Source organism: Megascapheus bottae, chromosome 2 (genome assembly GCF_031878675.1).
Source record: "Megascapheus bottae isolate mThoBot1 chromosome 2, mThoBot2.hap1, whole genome shotgun sequence".
Lineage (NCBI taxonomy): Eukaryota > Metazoa > Chordata > Mammalia > Rodentia > Geomyidae > Megascapheus > Megascapheus bottae.
The window spans coordinates 7,691,577-7,705,464 of record NC_143510.1 but is presented as its reverse complement, the minus strand read 5'-3'; the positions used below and the strand labels follow the sequence as shown (position 1 = coordinate 7,705,464).

At 46.7% G+C, this 13,888-nt stretch overlaps 1 protein-coding gene across 1 annotated transcript in view; it reads left to right on the top strand.

Moving 5' to 3' along the window:
• The window catches only part of LOC150066336 (protein O-mannosyl-transferase TMTC1-like), a 48,419-nt gene that overhangs the window by 25,482 nt on the left and 9,049 nt on the right, over nucleotides 1-13,888 (top strand). Inside the window, exons 6-8 of the mRNA XM_090352525.1 lie at nucleotides 8,579-8,692; nucleotides 11,083-11,163; nucleotides 11,808-11,916. Of these exons, the coding sequence (XP_090208651.1) occupies nucleotides 8,579-8,692; nucleotides 11,083-11,163; nucleotides 11,808-11,916 (304 nt within the window). The remainder of the gene's footprint in view (nucleotides 1-8,578; nucleotides 8,693-11,082; nucleotides 11,164-11,807; nucleotides 11,917-13,888) is intronic.

Here is a 13,888-nt window from a genome sequence, read left to right as displayed (position 1 = left end):
ATTCTTATTAAAACTAGTGTAAGAGCAGGGTGGTCACACCTACAACCCTAGATACTCAGGAGGCTGAGATCTTAGGATCGCAGTCCAGACAACAAAGTCACTAAGACTCCTAGCTCCAGTGAACTCATCAGAAAAAGCTGGCCATGACACTGTGGCTCAAGTGGTAGAGCATTAACCTTGAGTCTTGAATCAAAGCTCAGGGACAGTGCCCAGCCTCCAGAGTTCAAGCCACAAGACTGGCCAAAAAAACTGTTCCTAGAGTAGGGCCATCTATGTATGTAATATAAAAACCCTGTGCCCACACAACGTTCAAAATTAGGAGCTTGAACCTGGGTCTCACTCTCTTTGTGTTTTCCACTCAAGAGTGGTGCTCTACAACTTGAGACACACTTCCACTTCCAGGACTAATTGTGAATAAGTCTCCTGCTCAGGCTGGCTTCACCCTTGATCCTTAGACCTCAGCCTCCTGAGTAGCTATGACTGCAGGCAGGAGCCACCAGAACATGGCTTCAGAGTGACTATTTTCTTTCTGGTTTCTCTCGTCTTCTTCAAAGAAGAGGTGTGGAGGAGAAGCATGAAATGCATATGTTAAAGTACTGAATTAAAGGGTGATTTTTACCAGGTGCTTGTGGCTTACTTCTGTAATCCTAGCTACTCAGGAGGCTGAGCTCTGAGAATCATGGTTCAAAGACAGCCTGAGCATGAAAGTCTGTGAGACTTATTCTCCAATTAACCACCAAAGAGCTGAAAGTTGACCTGTGGTGCACTAGCCTTGAGCACAGAAGCTCAGAGGCAGTGTCTAGGCACTGAATTCAAGCCCCAGGACCAGCATTAAGCAAATGAATGAGTGAATCATTGCAGTTATTAACCAGGCTTTGATCCAGCCATGTGGTGGATGAACGTTGCGTTGTTTTTGCAGAGTGTGCACTGCACAGCGGGGCATTACCACTGAAACAAATGGTAATCAGAGCTTGAAGGCAAGGATGGGGTCCCCTGCTCAGGCTCAAGGCTGGGGTCATCTGGCCATTTGCGGGGAAAATGTTTTCTTTGGCTAATTGTTGACTTTCACAAGCCATTCATTGTACAATGAGATCTGGGAAAACAGCAGAAAAATACCCATGAAGGTCAAGATCAGCCATGGGAACAGCCCTGTGGTGGAGTGTTAGTTACCCCACCCACCTGCCGGCCTGTGCAGGTTTCCTCTCCACCACCCAGCTCCACCCTGACCCCATGCAGGCCTGGGGTTGCTCATGCACCACAGGAAGTCCCACAGAGGACACGCTCGGTGACAGGACTGTGCCAGTGGCATCCCAGTTCATCTGAGAACCTACTAATACCATGCACTGTTGAATTCTACGTGGAAAGCACTGAAATTTCCATGAATAGAAATTTATTTATTTATTTTTTTTTACCAAAGCTTTTTGAATTTTATTTTTTCCTCAGGTTGGAGATTCATCTTAACATGCATGCATTTTAAAACAGTAACAGGGTCTTGAACTGTTTAGAGCAGACATTAGACAAGCACAGGGGGTTGAAAATTCTATTTTAAAAAATGGAACCTGCAGTGGGAAGTTGAGAAGTCATACATGTGGTGGGGTGGTAGTTTATTCTGCTTCCCCCAAAAGGGGACTCCAAACTTGATTCCCATTATTGTGTGTATCATGCTCTGGTCTGCCGCTGCGTGCTGGGAAGACTGGCTTCCCACTGAAGATGCTGGCTCCTACCTCCTTGCAAAAATAGCCGTGAGCAAGTCAAGGGCTTTTCTAGAAGTTTCCAGCCTAATTTCCTGTCCACATAAGTTGTTGAGGGAACAGCTGAGTCTCCTTTCCCCTTGGGGACACTTCCTAAGTGGCACATTGGAGAGGAGGGCTAGGGCCATGTCACTGTCCCCTCCCATACACATACAGATGGATGGCAGATTTGGGGTAGCCATCCAAAAGCATTTCCCTTTGAAGACCTGCCCCCACTACGTCTGCCATAAGAAGGTAAGGTCTCTAGACTTGAGGGGAGCCATGGTCTTAAAGGCCAGAGTGCTGAGGATTAATTAAGCACACAATCCCTTCTGGCCCCAACACTCAGCGCAAATGCTGGAGAAAGAGCACTAACTTTCTCACTTTCAGTCTAAAGGGACAAATGGATGCACTGGGGAGTGGGATGGGCTACTCAGAGTCCTGGGTCTTTGGTCCACCACCCCATGGGAGACTGAAGTGGGGCGAGTCTCCCACCCTGCTGAGCACTACCAGGGAACCTGGTCAGGCTGAAAGCACAGGGCAGGGAGACAAGTGGAGTAAGAAGAGGGAGGAAGAGCTGCCTGTAGTGGAAACTGAAGAACAGCCACAGACCAGTAACCCCTGAGCTAGATAAGGAGGCTGAGTCCTGCTTCTGGAACTGCTGGCTTCCTGCCTGTCCTGTAACCCCCAAGCCACAGGGCATGAGGACACAGAGACTCAGTGGTTAAGGGATAGAGATATGGCCCAAGACCATCAGTGATTGGCCAGTAGTTTTCGGAGCTCCCTTATTTCAGCCAGCTTGGAGAGTTTCTCAGCAACAGACTTTCCAAGAGAGAGAAGGGATGAGAAGTTGTAACTAGATGCCACTCAGGAAGTGGCATCCTGAGGGGATAGGAGTGGATACTGTCCTGGTCCCCACCCACTGCAGCCAATCACCCACATCCTTATTCTTAAACCTTTGTTCCTGGAAGCCCCTATAAGGCAGAAGTGAAGCTCCCCTCAAAGTCTAGTCATCCAGTGGGAGAAAAGTGAGCAGATAAACAGGATCCATTCACTTTCAGACTGCAAGCCAAACAGCACATCTTTATCATTACAAAAAGGAAAAAAATTCCTTAGTGACCAAGATAAATAGCTTTTAACATATGAATGAATGCCAAAGGAATCAGAGGGCCTAACCCAAGGTTTTAAAGAGAGCACACAGAATGACCTTTTAAAAAATTCCTAAATCCATCAAGCCACAGCTCCAATGTTTTGACCCAATCAACAATACTGTCAGGAAAAACAAAAAGAGCATTTTAAACAGAATGCTATCTCAAAATGTAAACAATATTAAAAAAAACTCCACAAAACTCAATGTTAAACAAGTTAGATACCTGGTACTCAGTAACTGGTAAGGTTGTGTTACACTTTCATACACGTTATGGCAACATGATTGTAGATCAAATGCAGAGGGGCCGGCAAGCCCCCGGGATGGGGCTGCAGATCCTTCCAAGCTCTACAGATGTCTGGGCCTGACTGGGAACACATCCAGATTCTCACTCTTGATGATGAGGTGGGGAAGTCAAGTCCAGACATTATTCCTACATGATCTCTTTCCCAAATCAAAACTGTTTTCTCCAGGAGCCATGTGATTCTGAGTGGTCCTTAGTGGTCCTGCAGCAGGGGTTTGGGGCTACTCAGGCCCCACTTGGCAAAGGGTGGGACCTCCCCTGCATCCTCCAGGATGACTCCCACGCAATCTGGAAGCTCCAGGGAAGTCCAAGAAATCCGTCTCCACTCCTTCTTGATCCAAGTGTTCTGTTGGGAAGACAGCACCCCCATTTCTGTTCCTTAAATTGAGCTTGGCCAGTTATGGAGGCAGCCACAGGAAACCATCTGTTCATCCAAAATCATTCCACAAACCAACTTCACAGCTTTGGGATGATCTAGGATTTTTCTCATCTCTCATCCCAATTTCCTGGTTCCTTTGGAAGAGGTAGGAAGGTGGAGAGCTGTACCTCCCCCAGCGCACAAGTGGAGGGGCCATTTTCTTTCCTAGCGGGCCAGCTGTGGTATCAGAACAACTCCCGTGACTCCCTTTAGAGGCTATGAACAGAAAGCTTGGATTTCATTTCTTCCAAGGAGGCCTGTGGGCCACAGATCTGCCACAAGTTTAGAGTAGAACAAAGATAGGTAGCCCTGAGGCTGGGCTGGTTCCAGTCACTCCAAGTTCAATTTCCTGGGCCTCATCCTCAAGTGACTCAGAAGCCACCTCAGGCTTGAATGCCACACTCCAAGGCAGGGCGTATGGTGGCTGTAGCTGTCCTGGTGAGAAACCATGGGCACGGGAAGCCAGACACCTACATGGTAGGCTGGGCTTGGAGTAGTGTCTGAACAAAGTGAACACAGGTCCCTGGGGGCTCTGTACCTGGCCATGTGCCAGCTACAAATAACTGGGCCCAGAGGTCAGAAGGAAGGAAATGGATGGTGCACACAGTTCATTTGACACGTTCGTTTCTGAGATTTTCCCAAAGGAAATAACCAGGGAAACACAAGAGTCCTGTGATAGCCAAGTGTTTTCTTGTTCGTCTTGAGCCAGGGAGAGGCAGGCGTGACAGAACCGGAACTCCAGGTCTGGGAGCACCTGGGGCTTGGGGGATGATGGCCAAGCTCGAACCACGCGTGGACCTGCTCCCTATGTGGTGTCTTGACTCCCGTTCAAGGTGTCAGTGCCACCCTGCCGTGTTCCTCCAGGAGGAACAGTGCTGGAGGATAAAGATGGGACATTTCCCTTGGGTCCCAGACGGAGAAGTGGAGGCTGTTGTGCACAATACTCCATAAAATTAACAAGTGACTCCAGATAAACTCCAGGTGGCAGGGCTGAGGTGTCCCACCTCTGCCCCTTGCTGGTGTCAGAGCATTTGCTGTCTGAGGCTCTCGTGCCAGCCCCCGACGGCGCCTCTGGAACTGAAAGGGAACTGAGAGCCAGGCAGGGACAGGGAGGGGGGGGCGAAGTGGCGAGGTGACGACATACTTCGTTATACACAGCAAACCAGGTGCAATGAAACTGCAGAAACAAAACCCAAGTAATTTCTCAAAGTTGCCTCCAGCCCCAAGGTACCTTAAAAGGTTATCAAGATACCAGAAAGGAGACCCCTTTTTAACCTGGGTCAAATCGGGGGGGGGGGGGAAGAAATCAAGGGTATGCAGAAAGTAAGATCACATCCTGTGAGCATGGCACATGGCACAGCCCCTCCCTGCTAGAAGTGCTCTCAGTGTGGCAGGCCCTCCTGACCCCCCACTCTGCTCCCCTCCCACCCTCTCCCGAACCCCAACCCCATTCCCAGCAACTGGCTCTGGCTGAAGGTAGAACTACGTCAGGATGTTGGACATGAACTCGTTGAAGCGTTTGGAATACTGCTCGGGGTTCACAGTCGAAATCTCCGCTCCAGCCCCGTGTTTCACTGTTGTGGCGGCGTGTGCGGCTTTCTTCTTCGCGTCGTATGGGGTGAGGATATCAATGATGGCCATGAAATACACCTCCTTCTTGGGGGCGCTTTCATGGCTTTTCATGGCATAGACATCAACAGAGGGGTCGAACTCGCCAGGGCCAAAGAACCGGGGGAAGCTGAGGAGGTGCCAGGGCTGTCTGGTGGTGTGCCGTAAGAGCAGAGCAGGCTGCCGCCCACCCCATCGTTCTCGCACTCCTCGTCCTCTGCCCGCTCCTCCACCTCCATCTCCTCCTGCTCAGCCCTGCTCACCAGGAATGTGTTCAGCCATCGGCTCACTGTCCACCGCAAGTATGACCTCAAGGGTTCTACTGTTGCCAGAGAAGCAAGTGACAAGGAAAAGGCCAAGGAAGTGCCAACATTCAAAGACAATGACTTCCTCAACGAAGGGCAGAAGCTGCGTGTGGGGGAGGAGAGTAAAAAGAACTTCCTGGAGAAACTGAAGCGGGATGCTGAGTTCCTGGCGCAGCTGAAGATCATGGACTACAGCCTGCTGGTGGGCATCCATGATGTGGACATGGATAGAAATTTAATTTTCCTTTTTTTTCAGTCCAAGATGGAGACTTGACCTCAGTACCTGATGCTTTTGCTCACTGACTAGTGCTCTACCAACTCAGCCATGCCTCCCACCAGAAATTTAATTCTTTTTTTTTTTTGCCAGTCCTGGGTTTGAGCTCAGGGCCTGAGCACTGTCCTTGGACTTCTTTCTCAAGGCTAGAGCTCTACCACTTGAGCCTTAGCACCACTTCCAGCTTTTTTTCTATGTATGTTCAAGGAATCGAACCTGGGTCTTCATGCATGGTAGGCAAGCACTCCACCACTAGACCAAACTCCTGGCCCAAATTGAATTCTTTTTGAACTGTTGCATTCACCCTGATCTAGATCCTGTGTGTGACTTCACCCTGAGTAATACTCATTTCAAAATCTGATTTATTTTTATTTTGTGTGCCGCGGAGCTTGAACTCAGGCCCTCGAAGTCTTGCTTCGCTGGTTCTCTACCACTGGAGCCTACCTGCATTTCTGTGACAGCCCCTGTCAGAACTCTGAGCATCCAGCCTTTCCTCCTTCTACTCTCTTTGTGCATGGCTGCCATTACAGCCCTTCTCTGATGCTCAACTATTAATTCTGGCTTCTATGCTTGGAACCACTCATCCTGCAAAAACTCAAAAGTTGCAGTGGCCATAAGACCCTTTGGTGTCTCCATACTCTCAAGACTTGTCCTTCTATAATCTGTCACCTGAATTTCTTTCAGTCCCTGAAAAGCTCCTGCTTTCTTTTCTCTGAGTTCACTGCTCAGAATGGTCCCTTGCCTATTCTCAAAAGTTAATTCAGTTCTTTTGTGCTTCTTCTTCTTCTTCTTCTTCTTCTTCTTCTTCTTCTTCTTCTCTCTCTCTCTCTCTCTCTCTCTCTCTCTCTCTCTCTCTCTCTCTCTCTCTCCTTTCTTTTCTTGCTGTTCCTGGTACTTAAAAACTCAGGGCCCTGGGTACTGTCCCTGAGCTTTTTTTGTGCAGGGATATTACTCTACCATGGAGCCACAGCTCTACTTCTGGATTTTTTTTGCCAGACCTGGGACTTGAACTCAGAGCCTGAGCACTGTCCTTGGGTTTTCTCAAGGCTAGAGCTGTATCACTTGAGCCACAGCACCACTTCCGGCTTTTTCTATGTATGTGGTACTGAGGAATCAAACCCGGGTCTTTGTGCATGCTAGGCGAGCACTCTACCACTACCAGCCAATCTCCCAGCCCCTACTTCTGGAATTTTGGGTGATTAACTGGAGATAAGAGTCTTAGAGACTTTCCTGCTCCAGCTGGCTTTGAACCGTGATCCTTAGAACTCCAATCTCCTGAGTTGATAAGATTATAGGCTTGAGCCACCAGTGCTCAGTTCCCTTCTTTGTCTTTAAAATCTCAGTTTTCCTATCATTGCCATAATCCTATCACACTTAATTGACAGATGGTGTGCAAATCACTCCAGTTGTCTAGCTGCCTTTATCTCCTCACCCCAGTAAGTTCCCAAAAGGGAGATACTTGAACTAATGTATATCTGCATCCCGGGGATAGGGCATGACACTCCATAGCTGTTGAACAGGTGAACAGGTGTGCTGCTTACTGCACTGCAGAGGAATGCGTGCAAGCCAATTTTACCAAACTATCAGACTTCTGCAAGAACTTCTCTAACCATTCTACTGGGCTGCATTTCTTCACGGTTGTGTGTGTGTGTGTGTGTGTGTGTGTGTGTGTGTGTGTCTTTTTTAAAATTGTTCTACACTATCCATTCTAGGGCCACACATGTGATCACTTCCCTGAAGGAATGGCAATTTTTCCACCCACTGTTTTTGTGGACCCAGTGCTGCAGGAAACTAGAATCAGGGAGAAAGCAAAGGGTCTGTACAGCAGCTCTCATCTCAGCTTTTTCTTTTTGTGGGTCATGGAGCTTGAACTTTACGTGGGTGTTATCTCTGAGCTCTTCAGCTCAAGGCTACTGCCCTACCCTTGAGCCAAGCCCCACTTCCCACTTTCTAGAGGTTAACTGGAGATAAGAGACTCAGGTCCTTTTGTGCCTGGGCTGGTTTTGAACCTCAGTCCTCAGATCTCAACCTCCTGAGTAGTTTAGGATTACAGGCATGAGCCACTTCGACCAGCTCCATCTCAGCTTTTGTGGGTACAGTGGCTATGGGCTTTGCCTGCTCTTGTATGGTGTCCCCTCAAACCATGCTGTCTGTATTGACACACAGAGACCACTGGGACCCTTTCACTGAGTCTCTGTGTAAAAGCCTGCTCCTGACATAGACATGAAAGGGAGTCAGGTCTTGTCTAATTCTGAGCCTCTTGCAAAGTGGGATTTCTCATCATGCCCTTCAAAATTCCCGAAGCTCCTGCCTCTTCTTTGGGTGAGGTACCCCCAGGTCTGTAACTAGCTCCTGAGAACAAGCCTCGGCAGATGACCACAGTGTCTTCAGGTGCAGGTGTGCCTCCAGCGTATTTTATTTTTAAGCCCTTCTAGCCAGCACCAGTGGCTCACACCTTTAATCCCACCCACTCAGAGGGCTGAGATCAGAGGATCACAGTTCAAGGCCAGCCCAGGCAAGAAAGTCCTTGAAACTCTTATTTCGAATGAACCACCAGAAAACCAGAAGTGGAGCTATGGCTCAAAGTGGTAGGGCATGAGCCTAGAGTAAAAAAGCTGAGATAGTGCCCAGGCCCTGAGTTCAAGCCCCAGGACCAAAACAAAACAAAGCAACAAAAAAGAAAACCCTCTTTTTTAAAAAATTGTATTTTATTGTCAGGGTAATGTACAGAGGGATACAGTTACATTAGTCAGGTAGTGGGGAAAAACTTCCTTATAATGCATGTATTTCAGGTCTGGAGTTGAGACTCTGCCGCACAATGCCAAGGTTCATTACAACTACGCCAACTTCCTGAAGGACCAGGGTCGGAACCAGGAAGCCGTGTACCACTACAGGACCGCCCTCAAGTAAGCACGTTGCCAGGAACATGTCCCGGAGGTGGCACCATGCTTGAACTCTGTCTCAGAAGAGAAGCTCAGGGTTCCAGCCTGCTCTAATGTGGCAACTCTTGTCTATTTCTGATTCAATGTTTTATTTGTTTGGTTTTGTACTAGTAATATGCCTTTAGCTCAGGGCCTTATGCTTTAATTTAACTTTCTCCACTCTACCACTTGAGCCACTGCTCCACATCCAGCTTTTTGCTGGTTAATTGGAGTTAAAAGTCTCACAAACTTTCCTGCCTGTGCTGGCTTTGAACCATGATCCTCAGATCTCAGCCTCCTACATAGTTCAAGTTACAGCCATTGATGCCCTGCTGGCTTCTGTCACACTGTGTAAGAAAGAAGGGTAAATACAGAGAAACCATTTTGATAATTTTCTATTTGCTGTGAGTAGAATCTTGCCCTTATTTTCTTCGTGGAACTTGCTGAGACAGACTTCTGTCCCTCTCAGCTACTCAGCGCCTGCTTCAGCCACCTTCTGCATTCCCCCATTGCAGGAAGAGCCACCAGGGAAGGCAGGTTAAAGACCTTGGGATTTGATATCAGTTCCAGCAGCTATTCCCACTGCTCTAATGATCAGCGCCACCCTAGAAGTTGTGGTGGAATTTGTTGTAAAAGTTGAATCTATACTGTCTCTTGGATGTGTGTGGGGGAGTGTGTGCCAGTTTGGGGCCTTGAACTGAGGACCTGTGTATAGTCTTTGAGCTTTTTTTGTTCATGGCTAATGCTCTACCACTTGAACCACAGTGCTGCATTTCTGCCTTTTCTGCTTTGTTTTGTTTTAATGCTTACATTGGAGACAAGAGCCTCCTGAATGGCTAGGATTACAGGCATGAGCCACCAGCGCCCAGTGTAGACTCTTATTTAACACCAAAAAGCCAGAAGGAGAAGTCTGGCTCAAACTGAAGTATACCACAAAAAAGCTAAGAGCTTTGAGTTCAAACCCCAGTACAGCATATATACAAAAAGGTTCACACGAGGGTATTAGCTACTTGCTCCAGCCCAGCAGGATGATTGAAACCCGGTCCCATCTCCAGAGAATCCACACAGGAACCTGGATATGGCAGCGAGTGCTGGCACGGGTGTGGTGACGGGAGTTTCACAAGCACAGATGCAGATCCAAAACTCACACAGCTGGACAGTCATTGTTGTTTTGTAATTCCTTGTCTGTCATATTTCCATGTACCAAGGCAGTTTTCTACCCATCCTATGACAAGAAAAGTAAATAAATAACAAAGTTCACTGTGGTCACTCTGGGTCTCTGAGAAAGACTGCTTACATTCACGGAGCCATTTAAACAAGTAGTGGCATTCATTCCGTGTATTTCCTCCTACCTCACAAGTTGGGAGAATTCCACCATTAGGAGTGACTCCTTTCCTCAGGACATCTGAAAGCCATGACTTCACTCTCAGAACCTGGGCGCTGGGCTGGGTGGAGGGAGGCCTTTGACATTACTCTTGGAGGTCAGATGACACACCCACCCTTCCAGTGGAGGGTGTGTCACATCTCTCTAACTTGTCCTTGACATTTTGTCCCCAAGGCTGTCTTTCATGACATGAATCAGAAGGGGGTACAGTGCCAAAAATACAGGGGAAAAAAGTAGGAAGACATACTTTCTAGGTGTTTATGATCATTTTAGACAAGCCGGTCAGGGTGGAAGGAGAACAATTGAAAGGGTGACATTGATCAGAATGTATTGTACGATTCACAGTTGAACAACAGGAATGCCAAGAAGCTGAAACATGCTTTGGGCAGCGGGGATGGGGGGTAGGCAGACAAATGGAGAAAGGAAGAGTGGGGCAATACTGTATAATGTTCAGTGTACATGATTCAGAAAGGAATGAGGTGACTTGAGATGAGAGGGGTTACAATGGGGAGGCATAAACTGCCATGTCAAATTGGAAGCCCTTTGTACAACTACTTAAAGATAAATACTCAGGGCCCTGGTGGCTCACCTATCTCACCTCAAAGTCAGCCTGGGAAAGAAAGGCCATGAGATTCTTATCTCCAATTAATGAGCAAAAAGCCAGAAGTAGAGCTGTGGCTCAAGTGGTAGAACACCAACCTTGAGTGAAAAAGCTAAAGGAGAACCTCCAGGCTCTGAGTTCAAACCCAGTTACCAGTGTCAAAAACATATGTATGAAAACAGGTCAATAAAGTTAACAGATGTACATGGGTGCAGTTTAAGTACATGCTCACTTGAATTTTGTGACATGAAAGAATCAAGAATTTTTTAAAATGTCAATGACTGAGCTGATTGAAAATATCCTGTTGACCCTTAAAACCAAAGTTTCATTTGTATATATTTCAGTCTAGGGAAATTTGGCTTTTATAGTTGTTTTTCTTTTCCCCTCTAGACCCAGTGTCCTTTTGGATTATTTTGTTGTTGTCGTTCTACAAGAAGTAGGAAATAGACTTCCGATGGCGCGGGTATCAATGTATGTGAATTAATGCACCTTCTATCTGGCAAATATCATGTAACCCTTTTACTAATTACAATAAAAAAAGCTTAAAAAATAGCTCATGATTCTTTGACAGCTGGTGGTCACACCATTTTCTGCTTTCATAAATTATATATGTATTTTTTTTCTTTTTTGGTGGAACCAAGAAATTAACCTTGGCTATTTGCCCTGGCTTATCCTGGATTGGTAGCTTGTTTTCCATTCAAAATTGTGTCTACCATGGTAGAAAGAGGAGTTGAAATCATCTCCATGTCGTTGTTCACATTGCCACTGGTTTCACGCCACCCAAGTGGTGTCACCCCGTGGCCTCCCATAGGACCAGCTCTTCCTGTTCACAAACTCACAGATGGTTCAGGGAAGCTTAGAAAAGGTGCAGAGCAGAACACAGAAGGTAGAATTTGTAGATTCTTCCACAACTTCACATTCCTTTCTAATGAGAATTCACTCTCAGGAAAAATCTATTATTAGTATATTCACATGCTGTGATTTCATTCACATACAGCCAAATCCAGAATGAATTGCCTCATGTTTGATCGAAAAAGTGCAAATTCCAGATCTAATCAGAGGATTTCTGCAAAGTGTTCAAAACAGATATTCTTTTCCTTCTCTGTTATCTTTAGATCCCAGGGGCAAAAAGAAGACGCCATTGCCCTACTGAAGGATTCCATTAAATACGGCCCAGAGTTCGCAGATGCATATTCAAGCCTAGCTTCACTACTGGCTGAGCAGGTAAATTTTCTTTCTCTCCTTCCTTCCCTCCTTCCTTCCTTCCTTCCTTCCTTCCTTCCTTCCTTCCTTCCCCTCACTCCTTTCCTCCTTTCCTCCCTCCCTCCCTCCCTCCCTCTCTCCCTCCCTCTCTCTCTCTCTTCCTTCCTTCCTTTCTTTCTTTCCCTTCCTGGGGCTTAAACTAAGGGCCTGGGCAATGTTATAGTTAGATTAGGATACCATAACATATAAACATAGAGGATTAAGAAATATTCATCACTATCACTAACATGAGACGCTCTTGTCAAAGCCCAATTTACAGGGCAGCCTGTCTATTCTAAGATATAGATGATTTGAGATGGAGTCTCATTGCCTTTTCTGTCCATGCTAGATTTGAACTATGCTCCACCAGAGCTCAGTCTCCAGAGTCACTAAGATTACAAGGCTTAAGCCACAGACATCCAGCTAATCTCTGTCCTTTGAGTTTCTGTCTTGGATGGCTTTTGGGGGAAGTTTTTGGCCTGCGTTCAGTGATTCCTAGCTTCCTGGTCCCTGGCTGTGGCTGCTTCCTGTCATGAACTCGAGTGAAGACACCTCACAGCCCCAGGGACATGGTGTCAGCACTAGCACAAGCTTCTTCTACTTAGTGGAAGACTGTACTCCATTTGCAACTGTGATTGTCCACTAAGCCTATAGTTGGCAGTCAAGTGTAAAGGAGTCTTCTGGGATCCAGAAATCTGCACACATGAAAAATACCTGCTTCTTTCGATCATATTTTTTGAGTCCAAGGTAATTTGCTAATGGACATCTGATGAAACTACAGTTCTGAAAAGGCTGGTAAAATATTCTTCCCTCTCCAGCGGAATCCTAGGGGAGTTTCCTTCCTGTATTTCAATCACCCACAAAGACTGCAGAGAGACACGTGGAAGCAGGGACCAGTGGCTCAGGGCTGTCGTGCGCACTGCTCAGGCAGCTGAGCCCTGAGGGTCCCAGTTTAACCATCCTGGGCAAACAAACCCATCAAAGAACCAGCCAAAAACCACTCAGAAGGTAGAATGCCAGCTGAGGAAAAGTGTGTAAACCAGAGCAGGAAAGAGAGAGAGAGAACCAGTACAAGAGGGCAAAGCCCTCTCTGCCATTTGGATCACATTCACCATCTCTACTTTGAAATACCTCCAAACATGTTGAAAATATAAGTAGAAAAGACAGCTATTCCTGTCCCCAGGCTCCCTGTCTTCCCGTTCAGTTGCTGTCCCAAAGTATCCTTTTGCATTGCTGTACGGTCAGTTTTCATTAGAGGCAAATCCTGTTCAAGCCACGGCTTTCAGGCCTTTTCAAAACATTGATCCTATTCCATTGTCTGCCCAAAGGGAACTAAACACAGATGGGAATTATAAGGACAGTAAGCCTGCCTTAGTCTAGGATTTATTGCATCTGAGTGGGGTTTTCTTTTTTGGGGAGGTGCCACTATTTGGGCTTGAATTGAAGGCCTTGCTCTCTTGCTTGTCTTTTTGCTCTAGGCTAGCACACTAGCACTTGAGTCCCTCCTCTACATCCAGCTTTTCACTGATTAATGAAATAAGTCTTGAGGACTTTTCTGCTTGGCCTTCTCAGAGCTCAGCTTTGTAATTAAGTAGGATTACAGGCATGAGCCACTAGTCCCCAGCAGTATCTAGTTTTGACCAAGTGCAGTCAAATAACAATGATAAAATGTTAATGAGAAATTTAAATAAGCAAATAAAATCTGAAAGAATGGTTTTAAAAAATCAAAAGAGCTTCCAAAAGCAGTTTTTAAATCCTGTGCCCAAAGCCCAGCTCAGATGCCGCTGAGAAGGTATCAGCCATCTCAAGTTATTGCTTATTGCGATTAAATCATTAGGATCTGCTAAAAATGTCATTTTGTGAATTCCCCCTCTTCCCAAAAGCAAGGTGATAGTGAACGAGCCTAATTAACACGATGGAGTGAAAAGCTGAGATGTGGTGGAAGGTGGCAGGT